The sequence below is a fragment of the Penaeus vannamei genome, chromosome 7, assembly GCF_042767895.1.
Source record: "Penaeus vannamei isolate JL-2024 chromosome 7, ASM4276789v1, whole genome shotgun sequence".
In the NCBI taxonomy this organism is placed as follows: domain Eukaryota; kingdom Metazoa; phylum Arthropoda; class Malacostraca; order Decapoda; family Penaeidae; genus Penaeus; species Penaeus vannamei.
This window is the reverse complement of record NC_091555.1, coordinates 18,803,764-18,818,763: the sequence shown is the minus strand read 5'-3', so window position 1 is coordinate 18,818,763 and position 15,000 is coordinate 18,803,764. Positions and strand designations below refer to the sequence as shown.

The window sequence follows — 15,000 nt, the reverse complement described above, 5'->3', positions numbered from 1 at the left end:
TTTTTCTTTCTTTCTTCTTCTCGTCGTCCTTTTTCTTCTTCTCTTTCTTCATCCTTCTCTCCTTGTCTTGCTACTATCACCATTCTCGACATCCTTTTCCCATTCTTCCATCCTTATCATTGCTTCTTCTTTTCTACTTCTCATCCTTCACATCCCCCCTCCTCCTGGTCCCCATCCCGATGCCAGGAGAGGAACTTGTCAGACGAGTGCTAGTACTACGCCTGGTAATCAGCCTTCTCTTCGACCCTGAACTCGGAACTCTTATTGTATCTGATTTATGAAACCCTTTTTTGTATCATTTCTCGTAAATTCTTCAAAGCCCTTCACGTTTCGAGTAAGATGGTCGATCCTTTATTTTCTTCTCTCGTCATTTTTGTCTGTGTCTGTCTGTCTGACCGTCTGTCTGCCTATCGCTCCTGCCCCCGTCTCTTTCTCTCTCTCTCTCTCTTCCTCGCCCTGTCTATATATTCATCTGTCTCCCTTTCTCTATCTCCTGCTCCTCCTCTCCCTCTTCCTCGCCCCCCGTCCCTCATACCCCATCAGCCGTCAAAACAGTCTTATGACGCTGGAGCAAGACGCACAACTAAGGCCGTGGTTTAGTCACGCCTAAATCAGGGTTGTGAGTGGGAGAGGCATTGGCTGGGTGGGCCGGCACACCCACGCGCCGTCTCCCCGCCTTGGGAATTACTAAAAAGAAGATTAAAAAAAACATAAGCAAAACAAAAACATAAACAAGGCGTCGTTATCTTCCGGGATTGGAACCTTTCCCTCTTTCTTTCTTTCTTTCTCTCTTTCTCTCTCACTCTGCTCGTGCTCATTCTATTTCTAAGTCCCATTCCCGTTTCCATTTCCATTCCCATTCCATTTCCCTCTCTCTCTCCTTCTTCCTTTTCCTATCCCTCTCTCTCGTTCTCCTCCTCTTTCTCCTTCTCTATCTCCCTCACCCTTGTCCCCTCCCACTCCCTTTCCCTATATGTGTGAGTGACTGTGTCGGGGAGCGGGAGGAGGTGCACGGCTCTCCTGCGGGTGTGCGCTTCCAAAGAACAACTGTGAAAGCACTTCGGCAAAGATCCCGCCAGTTCTGTTCAATATTTCCGGGTTCCTTTCTTGCGGGTCGTCCGGACGTCTTCCGCTGATATCTAAAATGACTCCTCAAGATTTCTCATCTCTTACTGGCAATCAATACTTCCTAACCACACAAAGGTCCGAACGCCGCCTTTTCTTCGTGTACATTTTTTTGGTCGGCCTTCCGCACTTCCACCTCTTCTTTCCAATTTCCCGATTTCCCTTGAATCTTAAAGAAGCTCCACCTCTTCGAAAGGCTTCCTTCTTTTTCTCTTGTCCTCTTTTTCTTCTATTTGTTCTCTTTCTTCCATTTCTTTCGATTCACCCTTTTATCATATTTATTCTACTTTCCATTCTCATCTTTAAACCTCTTTCTTATAATTGCTTTATCTTTTAAGTGTTCAAAAAAGGCCCTCTCGCTCTGCGAGTATCATATTCTCTTTTCCCATTCTTTCATATCTTCCTTCTTTTTCTTTACATTATTTCATCGTGCTTATTCTCCCAAACTATTCCCCTTTGCCTTATCTTTCTTACTGTCTTATATTATACAAGAAGCCCGAAATGTCTCTGCAGTTCCAACACCCTCCTTATCTTCTCCTACCTCCCTTTTCTTTTTAATATGTCCATCTTACATCTTTCTCGCCTCCTTCTCTCGACCTCCACGTCCGCGTTTCCGTCATGCCAGAAAGAGGGATTTTTTTCCTACAATGTTTTCACTTTTTAAAGCAGATGAGGCGCCCCCCCCCCCCTTTTGCACCCCCACCCTCCAGGCTGTTACGGCTCCCGAGGGGGCGAAACATGACTCACGTTGGCCCCCTTTACTGCTTCCAGGGGTAATTAGTAATTCGTTTTTTTCAAAATCTACATACCACTAGTTTTTTTTATCCATATCTTTTCAGTTTCTGTTTTTACTCATTCATGGAAAAACCTTTAGTCGGTCCTTTCATTTTACGAGTAGTAACAACTTCAGCAACGACGCAACTTAAAACGATCACGCAGAAAGGAAGGAAAATAATAGACGGAGAGAGAGGAAACATGATAGTTCTGGGAGTCTTAATCACCAATCCTTAATGGTCCAGGATCGCCATTCCCTTCCGGCAAAGTTTTGACGAATAGCAGCGCCTCTCGAGCAGACACACAGCATCACTTGAGACGAGACGGAGAGGAGTCTGGCATCTCGCTGGCGGCAGAAATGGGGTGAAAACTTCAGCTATTAAAACCCGCTCTCGAGCTGCCAGCTTCTCATCCCAACCACATTTTTACGGTCTACGAGAGAACTTTTAGGGATTCACTGTTATGGCGGCAAGGACATACGGGTATGGTTTAGACATACGAGTAAGACATAGTTATATGGTATTTAGACATACGAGTGAGAGATATACAGTGTCGCTATCTCACGAAGACAGGGCCCGTTGAATAGATCCGCGATCAGAGCAAAGACACACACAAAAGCCACACTAACGAAATCCTATCATGAAATTAATGTAAAGAAACAAACGAACGTACAGAACCTGAAATAAATCCTCATCATAATGCAACACTAATGCAGCAATACAATGACAACAATATCCAATCACCCAAACAAAAGATATGTCCCTCTTGTCTCCCTCCTCTTCCTTCCACTTCCTTTTTCCTACCCACTCTTCCGTTCCCCTTCCCCTTGCCTTCCCTTCCGTTCCCTTCCCTATCCTTCCATTCCCTTTCCCTCCCTTTTCTTCCCTTCCCTTCCCCTCCCCTCACTTCCCTTCCTCTACCTTATCCTCCCTTCCCCTCCCCTCCTCTCCCTTCCCTACCCTTCTCTTCCTCTCCCTTCCCCGACACAAGGCGAGTGAAAAGCCTAGAGCCCCGCATGGTCAATGCATAACGTCGGCCGCGCTTTATGTAGTGATGTGTAATCCTATGGTCGCTATGCATCGTGTCTAAACACTTAAACTTCGGACACCCCGGCCGTCGCTGAGGTTGGGCCACGACGATAATGCTCAAAGTTTTAATTTTAGAATCCTTTTTCCTTTGTTGGTGAGCCGCAGAGAGGGAGGGACGGCGGGGAACAGGAACGGGAGGGAGGGAGGGAGGGATATTTGCATGTACATATATACACATACATACATATGTATATGTATAAATATATATATATATATATATATATATATATATATATATATGTGTGTGTGTGTGTGTGTGTGTGTGTGTGTGTGTGTGTGTGTGTGTGTGTGTGTGTGTGTGTGTGTGTGTATGTGTGTGTGTGTGTGTGTGTGTGTGTGTGTGTGTGTGTGTGTGTGTGTGTGTGTGTGTGTGTGTATGTGTGTGTGTGTGTGTGTGTGTGTGTGTGTGTGTGTGTGTGTGTGTGTGTGTGTGTGTGTGTGTTGTGTGCATACATACATACATACATACATACATATATATATATATATATACATATACATATATATATATATATATATATATATATATATATATATATATGTATGTGTGTGTGTGTGTGTGTGTGTGTGTGTGTGTGTGTGTGTGTGTGTGTGTGTGTGTGTGTGTGTGTGTGTGTGTGTGTGTGTGTGTGTATACATACATATATGCATATATATATATATATATATATATATGTATATATATATATATATATGCATAAATGTATATATATATAAGAGACAGAGAGAGAGAGAGGGGGGGGAGAAAACAGACAGACAGACGCACAAACAAATATAAAAATTATCTACATTTCTTACGTCTATGATATGTGTGTCATTCCTTCCAGCAACGCAGATTCTCCACGCAGGAACACCACTTACTGCATTATTCCCCAATTACACTTATTCACACGCATCAGACTGTGAAAACGAGCAACTTGATATTCTTTCTGGATCGTTAAAAAAAAATACTCAAAACACACGCACAAAAGAGAGAGGTGGAAAAACAAAAAAATCGACCGACTAAATCCCCCCCAGTCATTACTTAAGCACACAACGACAAATTAGCAAAATCTGCTCAAATCTGGATCATGACACGTGACGCCCGTAGTAGGGGGAGCACGTCCTTTAGCCGCCCACCCCCACCCCTGTCTCCATAGCCCCCGCCCCTCCCCCTCCACCCTCGCCAGCAGAAACAACGAAGGGATGTCAACCTTAATCATGCTTTCTGTCTCATTACATCGCTGACGAAGTGTGTTTCCGACACTTGAGAACGCGCTAATTAACGTGAAAATAAAAATCTAGAAAGATGAAAAATAAGGATAATGGTGTCCGAAAGAGAAAGAGAAAGAGTGAAACATTGAGAGATAAAGAGAAAGGGCGAGAGAGCGAGAGCGAGAGCGAGAGCGAGAGAGAGAGAGAGAGAGAGAGAGAGAGAGAGAGAGAGAGAGAGAGAGAGAGAGAGAGAGAGAGAGAGAGAGAGAGAGAGAGAGAGAGAGAAAAGACGCACACTTCATAAGCATAAAAAAATATATATATATTTACAGGACGAAACACCTTAGAGTGAGAAAGCCAGAGAGGACGAGAGCGCTCAAGAGGCAGCGAAAGCGACACAAGACAGACAGCAGGCGAGAGACAGCCTCGACGCCGGGCTACCCCCAGACGGTAGCGTTCCAAAGAGGCTCTAATCGCCAAGCTATCGGCTTTCACGGCGCCACGCTTGACGGACGCATCGGCAGCCCGACGAGAGAATCCTTCGGCCGAGGCACTATTACTTGACAATTATCTCCATCGCTTCACTTTTATGCCGCGGCTATCAATAAGACGCCCGTCAAAGTCTCGAAAGACATGACAGCTGCTTGCCCTTATCTAGCGTGGAGATCCTTGAAGGCTTTGCAAGGTAAAGGAGATGGAGACACCTCTAACAGTGGGAAAATGATCCTTAACTGCAATCTGTTGGCTAATTGAACGAGAACCGAATCATAATATTGGTGCACAGAACCCGTTTCCTTCGACACATTGGAGTTAAACATGTCAAGCTCTCTTATCGTCAAAGGTGTCACTGGAAGATCAGTAAAAATCACTTGGTTTAGAATAAAATGAACAAATAAATGAAGACAACTAAAGATGAACCTGCAGCCAGTTTTCTACTTTCGAATTTAAAATAAAAAGGAATTGATTTTCTATATTTTAAACATGAAAGCTCATTTGTCTGCAGCACTGAAATCAGCCGCGTTATCTCACTTATCTCCCAGTGTCACTGTCTTCTCGAACAGGTAGACTACTTATACAGTGATGATGATAATGATCATGATGATGATATTAACGATGGCGAAGACAAAGAGACGATAATGAGGGTTATAATGATGATATGGCTACTAGTATCTAAACTACAAAATAAACATATCAGAAGCAAGGATAATAACGATGATGATGATGATGAAAATAAGAACTAAAAAAGAGTAAGATACGATCGCAAAGTCAGCAACTAGGAACACTGATAATAAACAAGAAACGAAAGGAGAGAGAGAAGCACTCGACGAGACCCGGGTCCGCAAATCTCCCGGCGGCTACTTTGCATCAAAAAGACACGCTGTGAGAGCCTCCTCTTCCACGACGCCCCTGAATAAAGACAGGACGCCCCCCTCCCATCGCCCCGACACCCACGCCCCCCGCAAGACCTATCCCTCCTGCCTTACCTCCCATGAGCCCTCCCACCGACCCCACGTATCCCGCCCACAAGCTGCACCCCTCCCCCCTCAGCCCTCTCACCCGCCCACAAGCAGTATCCTCCCTCCCCTCAGCCCACCCTCCATCGCTCACGCAGGAGACAGCTTGGTATCAAGACGGAGAGGGAGGAGGCGATGGAGAAGATACTTTTTTAACCACTTTCGCTTTGTTAGTTATGAATATTCAATTTTACGTTTCGTCAGCGAATGAGGAAACCCGAAACTGTGATGAACACTTTCACATTCAAATAAAATGTGCAAGAAAAACAGATATGCAGTCCAGTAAATTTAATTCTACACACTTTACACATTAACAGTGATAGAATGTCCACCTCAACATCAAACCCTCGAAACATGAACGAATAATAAATTACTCAACAAATAAACAGGAAAAAAAGAATGAAAAACACAACTAAGAAAACTAACAAACACGAAAAAGAAACACAAACGAGTCCAAAATACGCTAAGCCCAGACAGCCATCTCTTGCTCTCTTTCCGACGAAATTAGTCAAAACACAGCCATCGACACTAAATATAGAAACCTCCCTTTCCTCCCTCCCTGTAACGACCGCCGTGCGTTCTATACAGGGCGAAGGGAAATGGTTACAGTGGTAGTTCATTAGCAGGGGTTTACTTGGTCTGTGCTGTGGGTTGTGTGTACGAAGAGAAAGAGAGAGCGCGAGGGGGATGAGGGAGAGAACGCACACCTGGTAAATATTTAAGGCTGGGACCACCATGCCGGAACAGAAACAGGAAGGGGGGAGAGGAGGAAAGGGGATATGTAGTTTGATCTCTTGGTCAGCAAAATATTTAACTAATGCAGCTCATTCAGTGGTAGTACATGTTTGTTGAGGGACGGAGGTTTTCTTTCATTCATGTGTATCATTTGTCTGTAATACGCTTGTTCATATTTTCCCTTCTCTTTCCAATTCACTATGGAATCTTTCGCTCTCTTTCTCTCTCTCTCTCTCTCTCTCAATTTCACTTATTCTCTTTCTCTTTTATTCTCTCTCCCTCTCATTCCCTCCCTCACTCACTCACTCAATCTCTAACTCTACCTCTCACTTTACCGCTCACTCCTTTCTTTTTTTAGCGTGTACACATATAAGCTCACATTATATGCTCATGTCTGTATGGGTACACAAATGCCGCGTGTGTGTCTGCATCCACATGTTCTGCGGGTTAACGACCCTCTGCAGCACCCATCCGCATCCTCTAGCTCCCCTTCACCATTTTACTTCCTCGCGAGCCAAACAAATGGATGCCACTTACGCACCGAACGCGCCCTCGCTTCCCGTAAGTCCCGGGGCTTTACTCTTCCTTTCGTCACTGTCTCAGACGCAAAATATCCATTACTTACCCTCCCTCCCATATATTTGTCGTTGATTTACCGTGAACTCGGCAGTGTCACTTTGGCATCTTGGACAAGATTTGGTGCGGTATGGTTAATAATGAAAAATATATAAGTTACCCTTCCTTTACCGTGGCTACGGAGCCATAACAGATGAAATGAAATGTTCTGTAAACCACAATGACAGCAATCCCGTTTTCTGTGGAGAAAAAAAAGTTTTACGATCAGCAGAGAAAAGCATTTCCGTACTCGAATCCGTTATGATTATCTAATCTAATTTCAGCAACCTAATCTTCTGTAGGGAAAACTGGTCAGAGAATGCCTTAGATGAGCAAGCGTAGCACTACAGTTAAAAGAGCAGTACAAACTCCACATGATTAGGTGAAAAACTCTCTCGGCTCCACATTCTGTTACGATGCGGGCTTGAAAATCGTGTGCTAGGATGAAGGTGCATTAGGGAGAGTGACAGCCACTTTGCTGCCATGGTTCCCTTTGAAGTCAGTATTTTCTTTATCTTATCTGATCTTTTAGTTTATAACAGGGCCACAAGAGTCTGTATTCGTCTATAGAGGTAAATATTTTAATAGTAAAATGAATCTTGTCGTTATGACTTTTATATACCGTAATGATAGTGAAGATACATACAAACAGGCATCGAATTCTGCTACAAATCGAACAAAGTACTTGACCCAACATACTATGCAATATAACCATTATCACCTGAACCAACCACTAGGATTCGTACCCTTATATTTTATCCATGTAAAAAAATACAATAAAGAATAAAATAAAACATACGTACAGAAAATAAATACAAGAAAAAAACAATGACAACATACATACAACCATTTACGATATCACACACAAAAGATCATAAACATATTTTGACCGGTGAGCTTGTGTAAAGACCGAGATATATCATCTTGAGTAAAAGCTATATCCTCGCCTGACCTAATACAGCCCGCCGTAAATCATGCAAATGCAACCTGCCCTAAACACAGACTAGTTGCGGCCAAGTTTATAGACAAATGTTTTTCGTGGCCTCCTCCACAGTCGAGCTTCGGCGCCGCGGGAACGCTATCACTCGGCATCTGCTCCTCACGGCGGCGGATCTCCCTCGAACCTCCGGGAAAATGTTGGGGCGCGGGGCATGCGTGGGCGCCGGGAGTAGAATGAGGGGCGGTAGAGGGTGAGAAAAGTGCGGCTGGGTTGGAGATGATGATGATGACAATTATGACGATCGTTTTAAGAATCAAACCAATTACTAGTAATAGAAATGATAAAACCATAAATAATGGTGTTCGAAATAGAATATGATGACAAAACAATAAAATTACTGATGATGATGATGATGATGATGATGATTATGATGATGGTGGTGATCATGGTGATGGTGATAATATAATGATATTAATAATACTAATAATAATAAGTAAAATAACCATAACGATAACCGCTGCAGTACCAACAAGGGAATGACAAAATCCATGAAAATAAGCAACAAAAACAGATAGGGCAGAAAGGCTGTAAAAATAGACAAAAGAGGAAAACCTCGCAAGGGGAGATGGAGTGGAAATAAAGCCATCGCCAAGCGTCTCCGCGGCGGCGGCGTCCGGCCACCCCAGATAACATCACATTCTCGATCCTTGTCTCAGACGCCCAGGCCGAGTCAAGAACGCTTTTCTTATCTCGCATTCCCATCGTCAGCCGCCGCCGCTTCGTCCGATTCCCTGCCCGGACTATGACGCTAACGACGTTCCGTCTCGACGCGAACGAACGTGCCGCATCTCCTCCCCGGCATTGCGATCTTAACGCTGTGATTTCGGGGCGAGATTCTCTTATTTCCCTTTTATGAAAGCATTTTACGGCAGGTAATCTTAGACAAGAGGTATCATATCGATAAAAACTCTGATAAGGCGGCTTGTGCATGTCTGGGGAATGTTTCGCGAGTTTCGTTGCGCCAGGCAGGTGTAGCAAAGTTTTTTATATCTAAAACTGTCGTTAATATTCATGCACACCAGTTACAGAACAAGCGGTTTGGTTTAGGTCTTAAAGATATCTATTTCTTAAGTTCGTGCCGAGCAAATACCTACCTATCAGTTGTAGTAACAATAATATTCACCGACTTTTACACTCACACATGCCTACACACAACCATTTTATGTAGCTGTTTTACTACACACAGTAAAAAGTCAAAGACTATGACAGGAAACACAAGATTCTCCTATAAAGCCTGTGAACTGGCACACATTCGTTTTAATGAACGACACAAAATTCGAGCTGACACTCAGGCGCAGGGCCGGAAGTACAAACTATTTGCACCCTAATATCAGGAGCGCATACAGGCGAGGTGCCATCATGCAGCCCCTCGTTGCAGGAAAAGCAAGATGAGGTAAATAGCAATGGCTCGACGAGCACGCACAACTGTCTCAATTACGGGATGATTCATGCGGAGAAAAAAGGAAGTGGGAGATTGACCTCTATTCAGCCAGAGGAAGCAAGGAACGAGAAAAAAAGAAAAAGAGAGCAGTTACATCTATTCTCCCCTAAAAATTCTAGCCCACTGTCCTGACACGTAGAAGCGTGTGATGCCAGCAGGTATAAACCCGAGCGGCTAAAAGGATAATAGTACACAACATCAATTTTAGTTCCCCCTGAAACGTAAACAAAGGTGTGGCTGGTGTCTGGTTGTGGGTGGGGAGAGGAACATGCAGCGAGTGTGGGGCAATGTGTGTACGCAAAACTATACATATACACATTTATTCTACACTATGGAAACCAACAGGCAGATAGGGTGTTACTCTAAACCAATACACAAAACAAGAGTAGAGTAAAGTTAGCGGGTAACCACATGCAACTGTGCAAGTATGTACAGTTATGACTCATGCCGGAGCTTGTGTACATGAATGCTTCCTAAACGATCGAACCTTTTATAGCTAATTGGCTTAATCGGATCTCATCATCACATATTCATCATTTTCTAATTCACAACAGTATCGGTTTGTAATGTCTAATGACTCCAGCGATATAAATGAGAGGCTTCAACACACACACACCTCGCAGTGATACACAAACCATCGCTGACCTTCCGCCACACCTTAACCTTCCATCAGCATGGCCAATAAGTTACTTCCACTCCTCTGCTGACCTTTGCTCTACCCTGCCTGACCAGAACACATGATTTCAACTGCAGATTCTCCATGGGTACACAGATCCAGGCATAATTTATGTGTTTTCATACGCAGTCGTAAATAAGTGTGTGTGTGTGTGTGTGTGTGTGTGTGTGTGTGTGTGTGTGTGTGTGTGTGTGTGTGTGTGTGTGTGTGTGTGTGTGTGTGTGTGTGTGTGTGTGTGTGTGTGCGTGCGTGTGTGTGTGCGTGTGTGTGTGCGTGTGTGTGTGCGTGTGTATGTGTGTGTGTGTGTGTGTGTGTGTGTGTGTGTGTGTGTGTGTGTGTGTGTGTGTGTGTGTGTGTGTGTGTGTGTGTGTGTGTGTGTGTGTGTCTGTGTGTGTGTGTGTGTGTGGGTGTGTGTGGGTGGGTGGGTGCGTGCGTGCGTGCGTGCGTGCGTGCGTGCGTGTCTGTGTGCTTGCGAGCGTGGGCATGTACATGTGTGGTTCTGAAAATGATACAGAAGAGACACGGCAGGGGATCCCGTCCTCGTCCACAACCAACAGATTTACTCTAATGAACATAATCAACCAGAGCAAGGGCGCTCAAGAGGCAATAACTGAAGAGTGGCCCTTTGTAAGCTCAAGTGGGCGTGACCACGGGTAGGCACGGTCTCGCCGAGGGGACATTCGGGGTGCAGGGAGAAAGGAGGAAGCAAGGAAGAAAGGAAGGGAGGAAGGAGAGGCGGCACGAAGGAGAGGGACGGAAACACACAAGAGAAACCGAAGCTCCCCCACACAACGCCTTGTCCTCGTCGCGTTTCATCCTTCTCAGCGCAGTCTTCTCTGAAGCTAAATGGTCTGGTGCGATGGTTTGGTCTGTGGCGGGGGTTTGAGCTGTTGGAAGCGAGGTCTGAAAGGTCTCGACATGACTCTTGATGAATCGGCTGACCTTTATGCTCTAATAACGAGAAGCGATTGCTCGGCGACTCTTGCTACTGGCTGGGAAACGCCTTGATATTAATAATGTTGGCGGAGTAAGCGACAGTCATGCTGATTTAATATCCATTAATCTATCAGCTGTTGCAAAATAACATCATTGAAAAACTCTGCGGCCGAGATTTAAAAAAAGTGATAATCAAGACGCCAGACCTAACAACAGCAACAACAAACTAAATATACCGCCAGCAACGACACACAACCCCCCCCCCCCCCGCCCGCCAAACGCACCCCGAACAACAATTCGCGCTGCGCCAATAACACTCAGCAGACGCCAGCAGCGCCACATCCTCCTCCTCATAAAACCCCAATAAGAAACGCAATCACGACCTCAAGACGACGGGCGCGCGTGCGGATCCCTGTCATCACTCCTTGGGGTCTAAACGTCATCCGGGGTCCTATAATCGCCTCCATACCCCCACCCCGCCCTCCCGCCCGCCCCTCCTTCACCCCATAGCCTCTCGCCCTCCCTCTAACCTCCTTATTCTTTCTGGCTCACTTAACGTGCCTTGAGAGGACCTTGAGAGACGATCCAAGTGCCTCTGACCGCGCTTTGGGTGGGAGGGCTCGGGGAAAGTGTGTAAAAAAAAGAACAACAGGAAAAAAGTATTGACGGAAAAATAAAATCTGAATATAGAGCAGTATAGAAAATATTATATGCATCCGAATCACCCGATCCACTTCGGTATGCAGTCAGCGTACATAAACATAAATGAAAAACTAGTTGCCCAATCTCCTTTTTTCCGCCTCAACCTCACGCCGAGCTACATGAAGGGTCTGTAGTGGGTGACAAGTGAGTGAATTATTCATGCAGTTACAACAGGTAACTGGAGGCGGGCACGAGTTGTAAAGTTTGTTGGCTTCTGTAAAGGTTTCTTTTTGCTGACTAGAATGCATTAAGATTTCATTCATTTATATTCTGACTATTTTTTTCCGTAGTACTTGTGTCTGTTTCTCTGTCTACCCATAGTTTTGTACATTTGTCTTGATCTCTCTGTTTGTCTGTCTGTCTCACTCTGTCTCTCTTTCTCTCTCTCTCTCTCTCTCTCTCTCCCTCTCTCTCTCTCTCTCTTTCTTTCTTCTTCTCTCAACCTCTCTCTCTCTCTCTCTCTCTCTCTCAATCTCTCTCTCTCTCTCCCTCTCTCTCTCTCTCTTTCTCTCTCTCTATCTATCTATCTCTCCCCCCTCCCCCTCCCCCTCCCCCTCCCCCTCCCCCTCCCCCTCCCTCTCCCTCTCCCTCTCCCTCCTCCCTCTCCCTCCTCCCTCTCCCTCTCCCTCTCCCTCTCCCTCTCCCTCTCCCTCTCCCTCTCCCTCTCCCTCTCCCTCCCCTCCCTCTCTCTCTCTCTCTCTCTCTCTCTCTATATATATATATATATATATATATATATATATATATATATATATATATATATATATATATATACATGCATACACACACACACACACACACACACACACACACACACACACACACACAGACACACACACACACACACACACACACACACACATATATATATATATATATATATATATATATATATATATATATATATATATATATATATATACATACACATGTATGTATGTATTCCTCTTACTCTTAGTCTTGTTCTTTCTCTTTTCCTTGCCTTTTCTTTTTTATTCTTCTCCCTCTCTATCGCCCCTTCCCTCTCCCTCTCCCTTTCCCCTTCCCTCTCCCTCTCGCCATCTGCACATCCATCACCCAGAAGCACCGACACCCCATTACAAGAAGTGAGTTATTCACGGTGCCTCGCGATAATTTCTGACACCCGGTCCATTACGTCAACTCAGCGGCACCTTCTCCTGACCGATAACACCCGGCATCAAAGACACCTTGACCGAACACTCTTACAACCCCCCTCCCCCCCTTCCCTACGCCAAGGAGACAGGCGACAAGGGGGAGAGGGGGCGGGGCGGGGAGAGGTCAAGTGGCACCCGAGTCCTGCCCTGCTACTGAGAAAGTGTCGGGAGTAGTAGGGAGGGGGAGGCACTTGAGGCGTGTAAATAACATACCAAAAGATGTGGAGAAGGGAGAAAAAGAGGGACAAAAAGGGGAAAGAAAGCGGGACAAAAAGAGGAAAGCTAAACAAAAAAAACGGGAGCAGGGGACCAGTGTTTACCTCAGGCTGTGACACAATGTCAAGATAAATCAGATCAAATCTTTTTCATGCGTTTCTTTCGCAGATCCGGAACTCGAAGAAAGCGAAAAAAAGCCAACCTCACGCGTAATACTCACCCTCTGTGTCCCTCTGTCCCCTTCCTTTTCTTTGCAACGCCCAGCCATTTTTTTACACTCCTCGGTAAGCCCTTGAGTGTATTCTTCAGCGTGTCTTCGCCGGCGAGGCCCTCTTATCACGGCCCGACATTCCCCCTAGGAGCGGCGGGCATGCATAGGAATGGGGTGCTTGGTCGCCGCTGTCAAAGTCATCTGCATACGATATACGGCCCGGATGGTTCCTTACCGACACGCGGAGGTGGAGGGGTGGAGGGGGTGGGGATGAGGGGATGGGGGAGGGCATAGGGGGCAGGAGGGGATGGGGAAGGTGTAAGGGGAGAGCAAGATTGGAGGTGGGTTAGGTGGGAGGGAAGGGGAGAGGAAGTGGAGGGGGAGAGAACGAGGAGGGTAGAGGGGGTTGATTTTAATTTTCTAATACTGGGTCGACTAAAGGGGAAAAGGAGGACATTTCAACACAAATTTCCTCTATATGCGAGAACATTTCCGTCATCGAAGATTTCTCTTTTCGTCTTTGGTGAATAAATCTAACACACTGAATCTTAAGAGAACAGATATCCAACGTGCCTTGCAAAACAAACAGAAAAAGATTTTCTGGCGCAGCCTACCGCTTCCACAGCCGAGAGGCCTACGTGGACCCCATCCCCTTGAATGCAATACCAGTAGATTTCCCAGGGTACACATTGCAACGGCACTCGCAAAGTATGCAAAGTAGTTAAGAATTTCATCGATGGAATGGATGCGATGTAGCGTTCATTGTAGCTCCATTTTTTCACAATTTTTCTTATTACATCTACCGAATATCTTGGAAACCAAGGTATGGCTACTTTGGGCGCATCTAGCAAAGAAAAAAAATATATAATAATAATATAAATAAAACAATATTGCTTACCATTTGCGTAGAACTTTTTGGCTTCTTGTTGATATCTGGGACCTTCTGACCAGCTGGAAAATAAGAAAGATAATGGATTAATATACACATAGCAATATAACTTGATATGGGCGCTCAATTTACATCTAAATTGTGTGTTAGATTCTTTGACTATAACTGTATCAATGTAAATGCATACTGTATATACATATACATATGATTAAATGAATGAACAAATAAATATAAACACAAGTGTGTGTGTGTGTGTGTGTGTGTGTGTGTGTGTGTGTGTGTGTGTGTGTGTGTGTGTGTGTGTGTGTGTGTGTGTGTGTGTGTGTGTGTGTGTGTGTGTGTGTACAAATATACATATATATTACCCTTCTTTCCCTTAGTCACACTTAAGTTCTTTTTGTTATACGCTTACTCTGTATGGCAGTATCCAAACCATATACGCGACAGATATTCATCGAACACCAATTGAACTTTAGCCCATGCATCTTCAGAAACCGTGTGACCTTTCCTGTGAGTATGTCACACCCATAGACCGGGCGGCACCTTAGGGTAGTGCCCTTTATTACTTGTTAATGTCCTGCACGCGGGCACTCCCTCGCCGTTGTGCACATCTGCTGCAATCAGGGCGATGCTGGCACTGTCTTGATGTGTCGAGAGCAACGAGTTTAATTGCACGACCGTCAAACTTACACTAACAGGATGACAATAA

At 45.0% G+C, this 15,000-nt stretch overlaps 1 protein-coding gene across 1 annotated transcript in view; it reads right to left on the bottom strand.

Annotated features, from left to right (window-relative positions):
* LOC138862215 (protein sickie-like) overlaps window positions 1-15,000 on the bottom strand; it is a 309,916-nt gene that overhangs the window by 223,510 nt on the left and 71,406 nt on the right. Inside the window, exon 3 of the mRNA XM_070123602.1 lies at window positions 14,301-14,353. Coding sequence (XP_069979703.1) covers window positions 14,301-14,353 — 53 coding nt within the window. The remainder of the gene's footprint in view (window positions 1-14,300; window positions 14,354-15,000) is intronic.